Source organism: Leuciscus leuciscus (assembly GCF_965113295.1).
Source record: "Leuciscus leuciscus genome assembly, chromosome: 19".
Lineage (NCBI taxonomy): Eukaryota > Metazoa > Chordata > Actinopteri > Cypriniformes > Leuciscidae > Leuciscus > Leuciscus leuciscus.
Genome location: NC_138743.1, coordinates 13,978,575 through 13,998,140, shown reverse-complemented (window position 1 = coordinate 13,998,140; position 19,566 = coordinate 13,978,575). Strand labels below are relative to the sequence as shown.

Genomic DNA, 19,566 nt, shown 5'->3' with positions numbered 1-19,566 from the left:
GAAGTGTGAAATGCCATCGAGTCGACACAGCATTGCGTCATCCACAGATGTTTGCAGGCGTTTCTCTCTCAGTTGTTGAAATGTGGTCACGTCCCTCATGGTGATGATGAATCTTCTGGCTTCATACGTGTAGTTCTGTTCCAAGATCACTAATCATGAGAAGCAGGTCTTATTGTCCTGCTCTCATATCTTCAAAAATGATGATCTGATATTGCATTTTTTGGTTTGATTGATAGTTTTAGTCTGTTTTTATCTCCCCAGTCGTTGATGCAAAATTCACTTTGCAGCATAAGTTTGTGGATCTCTTTATTAGTCATTTTGGTTCAAAAGTGATTACATTTTATTAGCACTAAATTAATTCCGACAATAACTCGATTTTTGTAGTTGTGCATGCCAGTGCAAAATTTGCTACTACAATACTAGGGTGTTGCTATTGCTATATGGTTGCAAAGGCGCTCTGAGTGATGTTGTTGTTACATTGTTCTGGGTGGTTGTTTATTGGCCTAAGTCAAAAAATTAATAAATAAAATAAATCACTGTCAATCACCTATTTTATCATCCACAAAACAAAACTTTTGAACAAAACAAAAATTGAAAAGTGGTTTGTTCTAAATCCCTAACACAACTATGTGCAATGGACCTTTGTCAATGTAGTTGGCATATATGAAAAACTGTGATGGAAATATGCTCAATCTGTCCAATGTACTGTACTTTTTTGTACCTGTGAAAATACATCTTTCAAAAAACTTTCCTGGTGTAAAAAAACTCTTTTTTACAAAAAGCTTTGTAAACTAGTAGAAAACTAGTTAAAAAAAAAAAAAAAAAGTGACAAAGCAAGAAAACAACGAAGACAAGCTCAACATCTTCATCTTTTCTGAGCATTCCAATACACTAATATTTTCATAACGACATGGCCATATGTAATTAATATAAGTGAAGACAAACTGATCAGTATGATTCATATTCAAAATGGTAAGCAAGCGCTGCTTTGTTTACGGTTTCATATTCACATTACTAGTTCAAGTTCCCATTTTTTGAATGACGAATACAGACTACTATAACTGTCCCAGCTGCTTAGAACTGATAAGTTACAAAAAGAATAAAAGGGGGGGATCATATTTGCAAAATACCCAGGGAAGGATAAAATGTATTTCAAGAAATCAAACAAAGAATAATGGAAAAAAACAGCCAAAAGATCATAAACTCTTTTCAAAAATATACTGATGCATAGACAATATTTACATAAGCACATGCTAAACAATCACCAGCCAAGCAAACTGTCCCAAATAGCAACCGTTGGTGATCATAAGAGGATACTGGAGAATGAGTTAATGATAGATAAGCGGGATGTCAAAAGTCAATTTCCTCGGGATGAGACCAGACTTGTCTGTAGTGTTTAAGTGGTCACATAGATGTGCTTCCTTGGCTAATGGCATTTCTGCCTCCAAAGGGAATCAATGAAATAGGGAATCAATGAAATAGGTCCTCTGGTAAGTAATCCAGTAGTAACATAATAGCACAAAAAATCCTCTACAAGAAAAAGAAATACAACAAATCACCTCCTCATCCATAAAAAAATTAAATAAAATAAAAAATCTGTTTAAAAGAACCCCTGTTTAAATTTGGCAGAAAGGGGAACATAACGTAAAGGACACGTGAACCAAAATACAATGCTCAATGATTTATTTAAATAACGAAACTAACCATAACAAAAAGGAAACGCATATCAAAAATCTAAATATCATAACTAACAAAATATAAAAAGATAATCAATAATAGGACAACTCCAAAGTACAAAAGCAACAAATTATTAACAAAACCACAAGAAAAACCCAAAGAAAACAGAACAAAGCTTGCTTGCTGGTGAATCTCCCCTCTCCTGCCATGCTCCACTTCAGCGTCCTTAATATCATAGATATCCATATAAGGCTAGATGTCTTAAGGCGGAGTCTCGAACGGCATCACACCATCTTGTCACAGGGAAGCTTTCTGGCGAGCTCTGTGGTATCTGAAGTAAGGTGAGTGATCAGCACGAACACAAATCCTCTTATCTCGCTGAAATCTTGACGGATTTACAAACGGTTTGGTGTCTTACAAACGTTATTAACGTGGCTTTAATTCTGGATGCTTGAACATGTTTAAATATATCATATTATATTTATTGATAAGTATGCAGTGTCATAACTACATCTCTGACGTTTATAACAAACCAAACCGTTTGAAAATCGGTAGAAAATTGAGCAAGTTATGGTTATTTAAAAAGTACATGCACCATTAACACAATGTTACGAGTGAGCGAGCTCCCTGTGGCAAGATGGCCGCCGTGTGCCGACGTCGACCTCCTTTGGCCAGCAGCGCGGACGAGACATCTAGCCTTTATTATATGATATCTATGGTTAATATAGGCTAGATAATCAGCAACTCATGCAACGAGATGCAGGTGCAAACAATCAAACTCAGACAGAGAATATAGACTTCATCCAGGAGAAGAAATGCACTCAAGGCATAGGCTGTAACATCGCTGCTAGTTCTTTGATGTCGGTTTTGTGTGTACCAGCCTTCAAACATCAGCACATACAGATAAAAGTCATTCTCTATTTACTTCAGAATTTCAGCTAGCTCACCATATGGCTTGATCAATGGTGTGAGTTTAGGCAGAAGGATTCTTAAGAGAGATAGATGTCTGTATTCACATCTTTAGTTTTCATTCACAAAAAAAAAGTTTAGATGGCATCCATCATGAGTATACACTGCAAGAAAAAAAAAATCTTCAATTTCTATCGTTTTCCAGAAATTATACACCTCACCATTTTGTTTGGTGTGGGCAAATAAGACATCCTAGTTACAATACTTGAACTATGAAGTTAGAACAAAGCTGTGTAGAAAGAATCTCTCACATCTGTTTAAATATGAATACTTTGAATACAGAACTTTTATCAATTGTGCATTAAGTCATACAGCATCGACAAACAACAGCACCTAGAATTGCTATAACCCGTCCAAATACAAAATTACACAAAAAAGATCTGATTTTCAAAACAAAACTCCTTACATGTTACAGAATAAGCCAGAGACTCCTGGGTTTGAAATTAAAAAGTGTTGCCGTTACCTGTGGGCGGATGGACAGGTTTTTAACAGTAATTTTTTTTTAGTCATAACCGCATTCAGTAGTACTTTTAAAAAAAGTTTTTTGGAATAGAAAAACAGAAGCTAAGTTTAAGCAAAATTCTAACACACAACCAGGGCTTGACATTAACACCCGCCAAATGCGGGTGGATTTTGCTTGTGGCGGGTAACACAGTCACTCCAACTAGCCACTTTGGCGGGTTGAATAATTGTAGTCTTTTCAAAAGGCATCTCAAATAAGCCATATTTCAGTGTGACACTACGAAACTACAACTCCCATGAGTATTACATGCACACAGTGTTGACTTGCGCTTGCGCGCTAGTGACCGACAACACAGAAACGAAAGAGACAGCTGCCCTGCTGGAGTTACGTCGTCAGTGTTGCCAACTTAGCGACATTTTTTTCAAAAAAGCGACTAGCGACAAAACTAGCGACTTTTTGGACAAACCTCACTATGTAAACCTTCAAATGTTGCCAATACTGTCCTGCGAGCGCGAGGTCTTGCTTTCTCCCCGCCGTCACTCTCTCTAGCTGCGTCTCCCCTGTTCAGTGAATGGCTGAGAGGAGCTGTTCATCTGTTGATGTGTTTTGTGTTTTTAGTGTTTTTCAACGGACTTATCACTTATCTGTTTTTCTTTTGTTTTATATTTAAAGAATTTGGTTTAACCATTTTAATTTACTTTCTTTTCTTGTGCTTAATACTTGTAATAGGCCTACTCACTATCAGAGCTTTAGTTCATCCGGTTCCAGTCATTCACTATATCATAGCTATTCGTTATGATACAAAAAAACAACAAAAAACATAGGAAATGAGAACAGCTTTATTTGACATTCAGCTATATTATATTATATTATATATTATATTATATTATATTAAATACATTGGATGCCGGTGGAGCTATGTGGCGACATATAGCCTAATACATATATAATCCATGGTTTTATTAAAAAAAAAGGACCTTTACCCACAACCTTATCAGAGCTAATGATAATGACCTGTATTGTTATACATTTATGAATGTTATCTTGATTTGGGTACAGTGGTTTTACATTTATAGTAAATTTAGTTCAAGTAAATTTTAGCACGCCATAGTCAACTTTTATCAGGTAATTTCACAACAACAAAAATGTGGCTAGTAAAAATGCTGTGTGGCTAGTAACTTTGGAAAACCACTAGCCACATTGGCTAGTGAGCAAAAAAGTTAATGTCAAGCCCTGCACACAACTGCAAATTATTACTGAATGGGAGAACACACAATAACTCACAGGCGTGAAATGCCTGAGACAGCCTGGATAACACCTAATTGCCTAACACAGATGTCAATCAAACTTATCAAGCAGTATACAATTATTATACAATATTTTAGGATTTGAGATTTTATAATAATGTTTGTAGTTTTATCAAAATCAATGAAACAACAATACTTTAATAAATATAATATTTGAACAAAAACTGGGGGGCCTGTTCATAGTGGGCGAGCCCATGCCCGTTAGGCCCATCTTCGCCCTTGGTTGGCACCCATAAAAGCATTGTTCTGCTGAAATTTTCTCTTATTGAGTTTTCTGTTGTTTTTGATAGGGATGAACAACAGGGAGGTACTAGAACAAGTGGAGCGTGGCTACCGGATGCCGAGTCCCCAGGACTGTCCAAGTTCTCTACACGAGCTGATGGTTCAGTGCTGGAAGAAAGACGCAGAAGAGCGGCCCACTTTTGAGTACCTGCAGGCCTTCCTCGAAGATTACTTCACGGCGACCGAACCTCAATATCAGCCTGGAGACAACCTCTAAACCCAGCCTCCTGGACTCACCCTGATCTTCTCCTCCCCTGGCCATTTTTAGTCCTCTCTACTCCCTCCTGACTGGAGGCATGTACAGCTTCATGAGTTCACCTAAGCTCCTCTTACTCCCCTATGGCCTCATGCCCTAGTCGACTGAAGACTGAACAATTTGCACAGACTCTCAACTTGAGGGGTGTATACATGAGCAAGCTGGGGAGGTAAAGTTGGGAGGGGGAGGATGTGGAAATGCTTTTGTTCAGGGTTGTGGCCATAACCATTATAATGAAATGATGCCTGTATTCAGTGTAAATACAAGATGCTTGTTTATGTGGGGGGTTTTTTTCATTTTTTTTTTTTCATTTTTTTTTTTTCATGTTGTGTTTTGTTATCCCCGCTCATCTTTTTGTTTTACTTAGCAAAATAGCAATTATGGTCGCGTTGAGGAACCCGTTCTTCGTGAAGGATAAAGCAGACAACTATGAAGGGTTTGGCTGCGTGCCAATGCATAAAACTAATCTCTATGTCTGCGTGTTATATTTGAGATTTGAGAATGTTATGTGCTTTATTTGTCCTCTCCTCGGCTGATGAGGTCGTGTTCCAGATGGAAGAATAAATCAGAGTGTCTTTCTTATTCTAGTGGTTTTAAAATCTCAAACTGCAAGGGAAAATGATTCCTTGCATTTTTTTTATTTTTTTTTATTTTTTTTACAATGATTATTAAGATACTAAATTGATTTAACATTTTGTTAATCTCTGAGAATTGTGTCCTCTCCAAAGTACTAGATGTTAATCTAAAAATAATATTTTACACATAATGCACATTACAGTTTTGTGTTTTCTACCAAATGTTAAAAACTGCCATATGTCAGCATTTCTCCATGTTAAGCTCCATGTTAAGTTTCCCTGCTACCAAGTATTGGATATTAGAGTATGGATGTTTTTTCCATGGTGGAAGAGAAATGGTTATTCAGGTTTAAAAGTTCCTGTTACCCCATACTTAGGCTGTGTCCAAAGACTGAAAAATGCTACATTTGCGTACAGTATTCAGATGTAGGAAGTCACCAAGGCATGTTCGAAATCCAATATTTGCGTAACATTCTCTCTACTAGAGGTCCAATCATACTTTACACATACATTACACTATAGTTACGGAAGCTTGATGCCATGCATTGCTGCAGAAATTAATCTTGCAGAGGAAGTCAGAGTTAAAGTTTAGATACACTTGTTTATAGCACTGTCAGAAAACATGCACAAATTTGACCTTTAGGGTTACAACAACTTGTCACTAGCTATTTCCATCCAAAGTTGCGAATTTAACTTATGCGCAAAATTGGAATATTGCATAAAACATATGCGAATAAAGCACCGTTTCCATCCAGTGAGCCGAAGAGAACAAAATCGTCACTTCCTGATAAACTGGGGCAAAATATCACTAAGAAAAATGGAAGTTGCACCAGTAAGAGAAGCCACTGTATTTAATAAATTCATATTATTTGCACTTTAGAGCACTTAGCAATAAAGTTATCTTGCTTTCGGTGGCGGATCCCTGAACACAGTCGTGTAAGACAGTCCTGGTAGGGAGGTAATTATACCAAACCACTTTGACGAGACTTTGCTCAGGCATTTTAGAACAACCAAAACAGCATTTCAGATGCTGTGCAACGAGATCGGTTCGCTGGTTAGTCCAGTTGAAATTGCTTTTGAATGTGCGCTCTGTTTTCACTTTGGCTTTTTTAATTCACGATCATGCGTACTCTGTGTATAGGGAGCGACGGTACTGACCTCACATTTTACAAGATACGATATTTGTAAATGATGCTTAGGATATGTTGTGCACCAAATCCGCCGCCATTGTCTTGTCAGTCATCTCTCCTTACTCTCGTCATGTGATAAGTGAAATCTGACTCCTGCTGCAACTTTGCAGCTCATGCTTAATGGAGCACACGCTTTCAGATAATTGTTCACTATAATGTTAAGTATAATTGTATAATGTCCGTTGTCCAACTAAACTAAATGGTTTTTATTTCTTTAAAAAAGCAAAACAACAGTTTGGGCGGTGCCATGGTGAACAAGTAATGTAATCGGTATACGGCCAAAGACCATTTAACACTGGTAACACTGACTACCGCAGCAAGCCTAGAGACTGCTATGAACTGCTTAATCGCTAACTTAAGTTATTGAATTTGTTCTTGATAAATAAACATGACATTATGGTGCCTTGGAAGCCTGCCTGAAACTTTCTTTCCTTTACGCAGAAATGTTGTTAGGTCACTGACTGACTGGGCAGCGAATAAGCACAGTAGCTGTCTTCAGTTTCGGACACAGCCTCATTAAAATTTAATCAGGTTCCATTTGCCCTCAGTGGTTACCACAACAACTGGTCCCTATCTTCACACACCTTAGTTTTCACGTTCCATTTATTCTGCCATGGAGGATACTTTTAAGATTAATTTGTTTTAATGTAATTTATTTAACCTATCATACATCTATGTGGAACTGTTTGAATTTGGATCAATGGAACACTCCAAAGTACCATATTTTTCCTTGTTGGTTTGTACAGTGCTCATCAGAACATTGCAACATTGCATTTGGTTTAACAGTATTGTGTTAGTAATCACCTCAAAATTATCTTTGCCATTAACATTTTTTTAACAGCATTTTGTTTACTCGTTTCCCATTTGTAAATAAAAAAGTACAATATTTTACACTTTACAAGCTTTGCTCCTCCTTATTCTCAATTAAATCCTTTAAATGTTTTTTTGTTTTTAATTATTATTATTTTATTTGATGTTTTGATATCTAATTTCAGCTGTTATTCAGCATCCAGGGTGCAAGCAGTTTTCTTGTAAAACCGCACAACCAAAAGATTAAAAGGACACTTGACTAGCAGATTAATGTCATTTTTATTTATATAGTTAAATACTGTGTTAACACTTTACTTGAAAGGGTGGCGACGTTATAGTGGTACGTCGCAAGAACGTGATGAGTACGTCTTAATGACCAAACTGGCATGTTACGAGGACGTAACATAAAAGGAGCATATTAGTCGGTGCGACATGCCAAATAACGTTCCAGCAACGTAACTTTGTGATTCCTGTATTCGTCGTGGCGACGTTATAGTGGTACGTCGCTGGAACGTGGCAGGTACTTCCTAACGACCAAAATACCACGTCAGCATTTATTTTTAATATACTTCTCACCTTTAAAAGGATACTCCACCTATTCAGAGGAGCCTTGCTCTGAGCTGGAATCTTAAAACAGACACTTTCACTTTTCGTGTTGATGCAGAAGAGAAGCCTTTTACACGTAGAGGTGTCTTAGCAACTGTCAACAGCATTTTTGACACTCTTGGGTTGGCAGCACCTGTTACGATACAATGAAAGTTCCTTCTTTGTGACCTGACAGGTGACACCAAAGACTGGGATGCCCCTCTACCAACAGTCAGGGAAGCTGAATGGGAGGCTTGGAAACACTCTTTGCAAGATCTAGCTCAATTTGAAATACCCAGAGTGTACTCAAAGGTTTCGCTATCTTCAGCTCAAAGGAAAGAAATTCACGTTTTCTCAGATGCTTCCACAAAGGCAATTACAGCAGTAGCCTACCTGAGAGTGATGAATGACAATGGATCATGTACCGTAGGGTTTGTGCTAGGCAAGGCTAAGCTTGTTCCACTGTCTGCTCACACTGTACCTTGATTAGAGCTTGGAGCAGCATTCCTGGCAGTAGAAGTGGCAGAACTCATTCAAGATGAGATAGATATTACTCCAAACGCTGTAGAATTCTATTCCGACAGTAAAGTAGTGTTGGGGTATATTCATAACCAAACCAGATGGTTTTATGTATACGTGAGTAATAGAGTCCAGTGGATTAGGAAATCTACAAGGCCAGAACAGTGGGATTACATTTCCACAAGTCAAAACCCTACTTATCATGCATCCCGTTCAGTGTTCGCCTCAGACTTGAAAGATTCCACATGGCTTTCTGGGCCTGCGTTTCTTTCTCAGACAATCTAATTGACCCTGATTCAGATGCGGAAGTACACTCTAACCGTACAGATCTTGACACCCCATGACTTTCCTTTCAACAAAAGTTGTGATATTACAATGTATACAACAGGAGAGCTACCGTGTTGAGTTTGCTCGTCTTTCTGAAGGAAAGGAAATCCAAAAAAACAGTGGACTGAGAACTCTGAACCCCTTCATTGACCAAGATGGGCTTCTGAGAGTAGGTGGCAGACTCAATCATGCTCCTATAGAACAAAGAGAAAAGCATCCTGTTATCATTCCTGAGAAAAGCCACATAGCCCTTCTCATCACGATACACTTTCATGAACGGGTCAAACACCAAGGTTGCCTGTTTACAGAAGGTGCAATCAGAAATGCAGGATTCTGGATCGTCTGGGCGAGAAAACGCATTCATAGTGTGATTCATAAATACATCATCTGTCAGAAACTCAGAGGAAGAGTCATTGAACAGAAGATGGCAGATCTTCCTCCTGACTGACTTGCTACTGATCCACCTTTCACTTATGTCGGCCTTGACGTCTTTGGGCCCTGGATGGTCGCCTCTCGCCGCACTCGGGGTGGCTTGACAAACAGCAAAAGATGGGTACTCATTTTTATCTGTTTGAGTATTCGAGCAGTGCACTTTGAGTTGATTGATTCTCTTGATGGATCCACCTTTATCAACGCCCTCCTATGCTTCTTTGCCATAAGGAGTCCAGCAAAACAAATCAGATCAGACTGTGGCACAAATTTCAAGGGTACTTGTAAGGAGCTGGAAATGCTTTCAGAGGAGCCTAGTTTTAGGAGCTACTTGAATGAGGAAGGATGTCGTTGGATCTTTAACCCCCCTCATGCATCCCATATGGGAGGAGCTTGGGAGCAACTTATCGGAGTTGCACATCGCATATTAGACTCCATGCTGCTTCAAAACAGTCACTCTCATCTCACTCATGAAATGCTGGCGACATTCTTGGCAGAAGTTTCTGCAATTATGAACGCAAGACCTCTCGCACCGATCTCAAGTGACCCAAATTCACCCGCCCTGTTGACTCCAGCCACTCTTTTGACTCAGAAAGTTGGTGTCTTGTCTCCTCCTCCAGGGGACTTTGAAAAGGATCTTTGCCGCCAGAAATGGAAGCAAGTTCAACAACTTGCCAACACCTTCTGGGAAAGGTGGCGACGTGAGTACCTAGTCAATCTTCAAAGTCGATTTGGCACACCAACCAGCCTAACATCAGGGAAGGAGATATTGTACTTATGAAGGAGGCTCAAGTCAAGAGGAATGACTGGTCGATGGCTCTTGTCACTAAGGTCTTCCCAGGTGATGATGAAAAGGTCAGGAAAATTGAAATCAAGATCACCAAGGATGGGAAGTGTAAAACTTATCTGAGACCTGTGTCCCAAGTGATTCTTCTGTCATCAGAAGAACAGAAGGAATAATGTTCTACAGAACTGTTGCATTGTTAGTAGTGGTACATTTACATTTACATTTAGTCATTTAGCAGACGCTTTTGTCCAAAGCGACTTACAAATTGGGACTAAATTAAGCAAGTCATCGTGAAGAGGCAAAAACAACGCAAGAAGTGCTCAAAATACGAAGTTCAGGCATTATTCAGAGTAGCATAAGTCCGATAAGCGAGAATTTACAGGAAAATATTTTTTTTTTTTTTTTTTTTATTATTATTATTTTTATTCTTTATGTGGTTAAGTGCTCACGGAAGAGAAGAGTTTTCAGCTCTTTTTTGAATGTTGTCATGGATTCTGCATTCCGGATGCGGGTGGGGAGATCATTCCACCAGCATGGAACTGAGAATGAGAATGAGAATGTTCTGGAAAGTGATTTTTTGGCTCTCTGTGATGGAACCACGAGACGTCGCTCATTGACCGATCGAAGGCTTCTGGTAGGGATGTAGACTTGTAGGAATGAGTGAAAGTAGGAGGGAGCTGAGCCTGTGACAGATCCGTAAGCAAGCGTCAATGCCTTGAACTTGATGCGAGCAGAGAGAGGTAGCCAGTGCAGTGAGATGAACAAAGGAGTGACGTGGGCCCTCTTGGGCTCGTTGAAGACAAGACGAGCTGCCGCGTTCTGAATCATTTGTAGAGGTTTGGTTGCACATGATGGAAGGCCAGCCAGAAGAGCATTGCAGTAGTCAAGCCTAGTAATGACCAGGGCCTGGACGAGAAGTTGTGTTGCATGCTCAGTTAGGAAAGGCCTGATCTTCCTAACGTTGTGCAGTGCAAACCTGCATGATCGAGCTGTCTTTGAAATGTGATCTGTGAAGGTCAGCTGGTCATCAACGGTTACTCCAAGATTTCTGACCGACCTTGATGGGGTGATTGATGATGAGTCTAGCTGGATAGTGAAGTCGTGTTGCAGAGACGGATTGGCAGGGAGGACGAGAAGCTCAGTCTTTGCCAGGTTGAGCTGCAGATGATGTTCCTTCATCCATGTCGAGATGTCCGCCAGACAGCTTGAGATCCGTGCAGCTACTGTGGGATCATCTGGTTGAAATGAGAGGAAGAGCTGTGTGTCATCAGCATAGCCGTGGTAGGAGAAACCATGTGCCTGTATGATGTGTCCCAGTGATGTGGTGTAGATGGAGAAGAGGAGGGGACCAAGAACTGAACCCTGAGGAACCCCTGTGGTCAGATGATGTGCTCTGGATGCCTCGCCTCTCCATGCGACCCTGAAGGACCTACCTGTGAGATAGGACTCAAACCAGTGGAGGGAAGTTCCTGTGATGCCCAGTGCTGAGAGGCTGGACATAAGGATATGATGATTCACAGTGTCGAAGGCAGCAGACAGATCCAGAAGAATGAGAATTGAGGATTTGGAAGCAGCTTTTGCGATCCGTAGGGCTTCTGTGACCGACAGTAATTAGGGGTGTAAATATTAATCGATTCGTATCGATGCATCGATTATACAGCCGACGATTCGATGCGTCCGCAAGAGTATCGATTCATGTGTTTATTTTGCCGCCTGTCTATTTTCAGCATCTGCTCCGACATATGCGTACAACCTACTAAGCTGCGGGTGGCGCTAACCTCATTATTGTCTTCTACTTCACACCGCTTCACACGCGTTACTTACGTTTCACAGTCTATCTATGTTCACACACATTGTTGAGTCTGACTTTCAAGAGCGATGGATCCCTCAGAGCGAGCTGGCAATGACAGTGAAATGTTACACACTCCAGTCGGCGTCAAGTCATGGGTGTGGTGGATGTATTTTGGCTTCAGGAAAACAGATGGAGCAGTGGTAAGAGTTGCCGTTTGTCTGATTGCGCCCGTTTCACACATACTCCGTTTGCAAGTGCGTATGCGGTGCGTATTTTTTTCAGTACCCATGTTAACAGGTTAGAGCTTTCACACTGCACGCGGTTGCGGTCCGTTTATCCGTTCCAGTTGCGGTGCGTATACAGCAGTGCAGAGATCGTTTCCGCACCGAGTCTATTTCTGCTGTGCTGCACGCGCTGAATTAAAGTGACAGGGCATGTTTCGTGGTCAAAATGAATTGACAACACAGATTGACATGAAAATGTAGTAATTTCACCATAAATGCGTTTAATTAAATAAATTGTTGTAATCTCACCATAAATGTATTTAATTTAATTCTACTATTTTTCACAGTCATCTTTTTTACTTTAAGACCGGGAAAGCAAGGAAAACTACAATTTACAGTAGTGGAAAAACAATTTCTTTGTGACATGCATTGTATTCTGTATTCTCAATAAAAGGCAAATTATATATTATTTTTGTTGATTTATTTGAAACTTAATAGATATCATGTAAAAATCTAGTATTGAATCGTATCGAATCGAATCGTATCGCGGGGAATTCTGAAGTATCGAAAATAATCGAATCGTTGGCTTAAGAAATCGGTATCGTATCGAATCGTCATGTAGGCTCCAATTTACACCCCTAACAGTAATGCAGTCTCAGTTGAGTGTCCTTTCTTGAAGCCGGATTGGTTGGCATCCAGCTGGTTGTTCAGAGTCAAGAATGATGTTACTTGGTTGAAAACAGCTCTTTCAAGTGTTTTTGCAATGAATGGTAGGAGAGAGATAGGTCTTTAATTGTCTACAAATGATGTGTTTAGTGTTGGTTTTTTAAGCAGTGGGGTTACCCGAGCCTGCTTGAATGCAGTAGGGAAAGTGCCAGTATGGAGGGATGAGTTGATGATGTGTGTGAGTGCTGGTAGAAGTGTGGGAGAGATGGCTTGTAAAAGGTGTGAGGGGATAGGGTCTAGAGGGCAGGTGGTAGGATGACTGGACATAATAAGTTTAGATACTTCTTCCTTGGTTAGCGGAGAGAAGGAGGAGAGAAGGTTATTGGCTGTGGGAGAGGTTGGTCTGGGTTCCTGTGTGTGTGGAGCTGAGAACTGACCGCTGATAGTTGTTGTTTTGTTGGTGTAGAAGTTAGCAAAATCGTCAGCAGTTAAAGAGGAGGTTGGTGGTGGTGGAGGTGGACAGAGGAGAGAGTTGAATGTCTTGAAAAGTGATCGTGAGTTAGAGGCGCTTTTGATCTTGTTGTGGAAGTAGGAAGATTTTGCAGCATGAACATCAACAGAAAATGAAGAGAGGAGAGATTGATACATACTCAGGTCAGATGTGTCTTTTGATTTGCGCCATTTCCTCTCTGCTGCCCTGAGTTCGGTCCGATGTTCACGAAGAACCTCAGATAACCAGGGGTTAGAGGGAGTAGCGCGTGCAGGCCTGGAGGAGAGAGGGCAGATTTTGTCTAGAGAAGAGGTAAGAGTGGAGAATAAGGTATCCGTTGCGGTATTCACATCCAGAGATGAGAATTGTGAGGGTGAGGGAAGAGAAGATGACACGGCAGAGGAAATTTCTCAAAATACCAGACGGGGAGTGTTCTGATTATTTAAGTAGTCGTTTAATTTTGATTTTATTTAATTGGTTAAGATGCATCATGTGACTTAGGTTAGAGGTTGTGGTGGCCATCTTAGTTTTCACTTCACCACAGCAGTGATGCAGCAGCAGATGTCTCTCTGATAAAATATATATTCTTCTGTTATTTCATGCCAAAGAGGCCATCGTCTGTATGTTTGTTTATTTAATATCATCCATGTAAAAAATAAAAAGAGTATTTCATAGGATTTAAGAAGATTATTGTTTATATCTTTTATATATTAACACTAGATTGTTTTCTTTCTTACAATTTACTTTTATTCATACTTAATGTACATTTTCTGTTTGTATTGTAGTTTCACAAAAATTTACATTGTGGGACAGAAAATTTCAAAGTAAAACACCGAAAAATAACTTCTTTGGTTTCGACTTTTTCTTCAACCCTCATCCTGTTTAAATATCTGTTGAGGTGCAACATACTTGCATCAGGGACAGAATAATTAGTTTGATTCCATAATAACCCAATGGATGAATTGCAAAGCAAGTGCATATTTATTATCATATTTATTATCCTCATTGCTCCTGTTGCTGCTGTTGCATTGGTGTGCTTCTAAGTTCTATCTTTCTGTTTTGAATCATTATTTACTATCATTCCTTGTTTATACTGCTAAATGTGGCATAATGAGCTGAAAGCCCATTTGTTGGCATTCTAAGTTATGTGACGTCATTAATCTGCGCTTGTATTTAGGCTCCTTGCGCGTCTTCTGTGAACGCTCGCCTGTTTGTTTATGAAATCTTTTGGGAACTCTCGCCTGCTCGCTTAATGCTGCACGCTTGTACGCTGTTGTGACCGCTACTAGCGGACAACAATTTCCCATTTGTGTTTCATTACAAACATGGTTTTGGCTTCATTCGGATGGCTGCTGTGCAGGCGTCTGTGGACTTCAGGTGCGGGTATGACAGGTTTTAATTTATTGTTGTCGCCTTAAAGTGTAGCAACTGGTTAGATGCCAACTCTCCTGCATTTGTTTTTGTTAGTTTGTGATTTGGTGTGTAAATGACGACTGCATTAAACTATTGAGGGGATGTCCTTTTGGGTGCCTGGCCCCGCAGCTAGATCACCATCTAACTACTTTTAAAAATGTATAGATTGTCTTAAAGGACAAGTTCGGTATTTTACACTTAAAGCCCTGTTTACAGATCGTATCTGATGAAATAGAACGGTTAAGATTAAAATTTGGACACATGCTGCTGTCCCGAGAATTTTAGGTTTATTTCGCTTCACGGAAGAATCACGGGTGTGACGCGTTTGGCAAAATAGGTCCATAAAAGCGAAATAAACCTAAAATTCTCGGGACAGGAGCATGTGTCCAAATTTTAATCTTAACCGTTCTATTTCATCAGATACGATCTCTAAACAGGGCTTTGTGTAAAATACCGAACTTGTCCTTTAATCGTTTGCGTGAATTTCAGGAGAACTACAGTTCGTGCAGTGTCACCGCTGTTTTGTCATAGGCCATTTTTGATACTGCTGTGATACAATGTTTTGATACTGCTGTGCTTTGTTACATCTTTATATTTTCTGCTTGCACACACTTCCTCAGTGGATATTTTGCCCATATTAAGATCTCAAATTATCGACAAATTATTTTCTTTCTTTTGTATAATTTTCCATGTCTTAAATTGTTTTTTTTGGTAAATATAAAGAGACTGTTGAATTTGTTTACTTTAATTGTTTTCTTCATTTGATTGGGCCTATTAAGGTTGAACGTCAAGGCCTGTTGGTGGATGAGTATTTGCCATCCACCTGTTAGCTTGTATAACCTTTTTTTAATCTTTTCTTCTCTATGTGTGTGGTGTGGAGAGTGTTCTTTTTCAGGAGCTGTGGCCTTTTTGGCTTAGGAAATTTATCGTTTCCCTCCTATCTTTGGTGGTGGTGTCTACAACGTGTGCCGTGACTGATCATTTCACTGGGGCTCTTTGTGCTGTGAGTGTGTGTGTGTGTGAGGGGAACACGCATATCTCTTGCAAGGCCGCAGCTTCCTTTTTGTGAACAGTGTATTTGACTGTTTGAGGCTTGTCCCTTTTTCTGTGTATGGTTTTTTTTATTGTAAATTATAATAAACTTATTTTTTGTAATTTTGTATAAATACCCGTGTCTCCATACTTTTCTGTCTTTAGTGGGGAACCTGTGCGCGGATAATATTCTCTGGGTGAAATTCCCACGGTGGCGTAGTCTAAACTAAAACATATAACACATATAGGGCCCTATCTTGCACCCAGCGCAAGTGACTTTGTACACCGACGCATGTATCATTCCTATTTTGCACCCGCGCAAAGCGGACTTTTCCCTCCACAGAAGCACGTCGGTTAACTAAGAAATACACTTGCGCTCCCGGGGGCGGTTCAGCGCAAAGAGGAGGCGTGTTCCGGCGCAAACGTTCCTTCTTGCTATTTTGCAGGTTTAGAAAACAATTGCGCCACTAACCAGGAAAAAATAGTTTAAAGTCAGTGGCGCATTGCGCATGTTATTCATAGGCTATTTTAAGGGCGCATGCTTGGCCATAATCAATGTAGCGTGTGCACAACGCGCACTTTGATTCTCTCATCTACACAGAAGCAGCAGTTTTCATTTTTGCAAATCATACATTATTACGATAGATAGATAGATAGATAGATAGATAGATAGATAGATAAACAATTTATTATAAAAGCATACATCTAGCTTACACATTTACCCAAATTAACCGAAGTTAATTTGGGTGGGTTTCTCCATTTCAATGTAACTTCTCTCTTTTACGGCCGTGACGAGAGCGTTGCTCTCCTTGGCTGTGAACCGCTGCTGGCGCGCGCCTGGCAAATCCGCCGTTACAATAGCAATCCGCTATGGAAAAAGCGCATCTGCTCTTAAAGGGAATGTGAGATGACGCTCTGATTGGTTTATTTCACGTTACGCCCAAACCACACCTATGAATAATGAAGCTACTTCAGACCAACCCATTTTAGATTTGCGCCTGGCGCAAGAGTCATTTATCCCGCCGGGAAAATAGCAACAGCGCCGAGACCCGCCCACAAAGTTACTTGCGCTTTGCGCTTTGACACTTGCGTTTCAGATCGTTAAAATAGGGCCCATAGTGTCCTTTGTCCCTGTGGTTGCCACATAAATATAACTTACTCAACATCACGCATTAACCTGACATCGCTAGCTTTAATCTAAATCGTTATTGCTAGCAAAATACGCTAGTAATCCGTGCGGTCTTTATTTATTTATTTTTCTCGCGCCTTTTACGAGTCCATCAAACAACTTAGGTGAGTAGGATCAGTCAACAAATGCGGTAAGTCATCTTTTCTTATTGTTACTTGCACCTCATGCAACATGTTTAGCATATCCTTCTCTGTCAGCAGTCAGCACATGATTTACATGTGATAAATGCAGGGAGATAGTAAAGCTGACGGGGAAGATTTCAGAACTAGAGACACGCATCCAAGCTTTAATCGAGGTTAATTGTAAGAGTGCAAGGGCTTTAGATACCACAGCAGGGCAACGGTGACGGTGAGGCGCTGTAGTCGCGGGACAAAACACCGCTCTTCCGTTCCGATTACAACTTCAAATAGATTCTCCCCTCTCAGTGAGTTGAGTGTGCCCTAGTTATTGGCGATTCTATTACACGGAACGTGAAAATAGAGACACCAGCCACCATAGTCACATGTTTGCTGGGAACCAGAGCGCCTGACATGAGTGACATCAAAGCAAATTTAAAAGTGCTGGCTAATGCTAATCGTAAATTCTCTAAGATTATTATTCATGTCGGCACAAATGATGTTCGACTCCGCCAGTTGGAGATCACCAAAATTAATGTTAAAGAGGTGTGTGAACTCGCAAGTACGATGTCAGGCACTGTTATTTGCTCTGGCCCCCTTCCTGTTCGCAGGAGTGATGAGATACTTAGTAGATTGTCCTCACTCAATGGCTGGTTGTCTAAGTGGTGTCCGCAAAATAATATAGAATTCATAGACAATTGGAAAAGTTTTTGGGGCAGACCTGACCTGTTGAAAAGAGATGGTATTCATCCCTCCTGGGATGGTGCTGCTCTTCTCTCTAGTAATATGGCACATAGTCTTAGAGCTCAAACATGACAATCTGGGGCTCAGGTCAGGAAGCAGACAGACTGGCTAAACCGACCGTCTGCTAGCTGTCTCACGTCAACAAGGTCAGATAAATCCCATCACATAGAGCCTCTTTCACCTAGATATCATCATATAGAGACACTGTCTGTTCCCCAAATTAGGACATTCAAAAAACTTCCAAACCCATCTAAGGGTAAATTTTTTTTAATTTTTTTTGATGTTAAACATCATATAATACAAATGATAAAGCTTGGGTTGCTGAATATTAGATCCCTTACTTCAAAAGCACTTATTGTTAATGATATGATTACAGACTATAATCTAGATGTGCTGTGTTTGACAGAAACCTGTCTAAAACCAAATGATTACATTACTTTAAATGAGACCACCCCGCAAGATTACTGTCATGAACCTCGTCTGAAAGGCAAATGTTGAGGTGTTGCTGTAATTTATAGTAATATTTTTAGAATTACTAAGAAGTCTAGTTTCAAATATAATTATTTTTGAAGTGTTGGTGCTTAATATAGCAATATATAGTGTAAATGATAAATCACGTTTGAGATTTGTGTTGGCTACTGTATACAGGCCACCAGGGCACCATACAGATTTTATCAAAGAATTTGCTGACTTTCTATCAGAGTTAGTACTGGTTGCAGATAAAGTCATAATAGTTGGTGATTTTAATATACATGTAGATAACGAAAAAGATGCATTGGGACTGGCATTTAAGACATTCTTAACTCTATTGGAGTTAGACAACGTGTCAGGACCTAGTCATTGTCATAACCCTAGATCTATTATCACACGGAATCAATGTTGATGCCGTTGAAATTCTGCACCAGAGCGATGACATCTCAGATCATTATCTAGTCTTATGTAAACTTAATTTAGCCAAGGCTTCTAAGCTGACTAAATTGCTTTATTAATAATCTTCCTGATCAGTTTCATCTCAGCATCCCAGATAGCTTAGAAGAACTAGATATTGTGACAGAAACTTTTAACTCTCTCTTTTCCAGCACTTTAGACACAGTTGCTGCGCTTAAAGAAGATTAAAGAAAATAGTCCAACGTTGTGGTACAACGAGCACACTCGGGCCCTTAAGACAGCAGCCAGAAAAATGGAGCGCAACTGGAAGAAAACAAAACTAGAGGTATTTCGCATTTCATGGAAAGAGAGCTCGATTGCATACAGAGAGGCCTTAAAAGCTGCTAGATCTGCTTATTCTTCAACACTATTAGAAGAAAATAACAAAACCCTAGGTATTTATTTGAAACAGTGGTCAAACTAACGAAAAATAAAGCTTCAAGCCCAGAAGCTTCCTAGCAGCACAGCAGTAATGACTTTATGACCTTCTTCACTTATAAGATTGATAACATCAGGGAGAAAATTATAACTATGCAACCGTCTACTACAGGATCGCATCAGGCAGTGCATTGTAGTCTCCCTAAGGAAAAATTTGATTCATTCATTGCTATAGAAGAGGAATAATTCGTTAAACTCGTTAAATCATCTAAATCGACAACATGTATGTTAGACCCTATACCGCCTAAGCTACTGAAAGAGATGCTTCCAGAGGTCATAGATCCTCTTCTTAATATCATTAATTCATCTTTGTCATTAGGAAACGTACCAAAAACTTTTAAGCTGGCTATGATTAAACC

General features: G+C 39.8%; 1 protein-coding gene across 3 annotated transcripts in view; it reads left to right on the top strand.

Annotated features, from left to right (window-relative positions):
- The window catches only part of fynb (FYN proto-oncogene, Src family tyrosine kinase b), a 119,527-nt gene extending 111,907 nt beyond the window's left edge, over nucleotides 1-7,620 (top strand). For all 3 annotated transcript variants that reach the window (XM_082148484.1, XM_082148486.1, XM_082148485.1), the window contains one exon: nucleotides 4,707-7,620. In XM_082148484.1, the coding sequence (XP_082004610.1) occupies nucleotides 4,707-4,915 (209 nt within the window). In that variant the 3' untranslated portion in view covers nucleotides 4,916-7,620. The remainder of the gene's footprint in view (nucleotides 1-4,706) is intronic.
- Nucleotides 7,621-19,566: the final 11,946 nt, after the last annotated feature.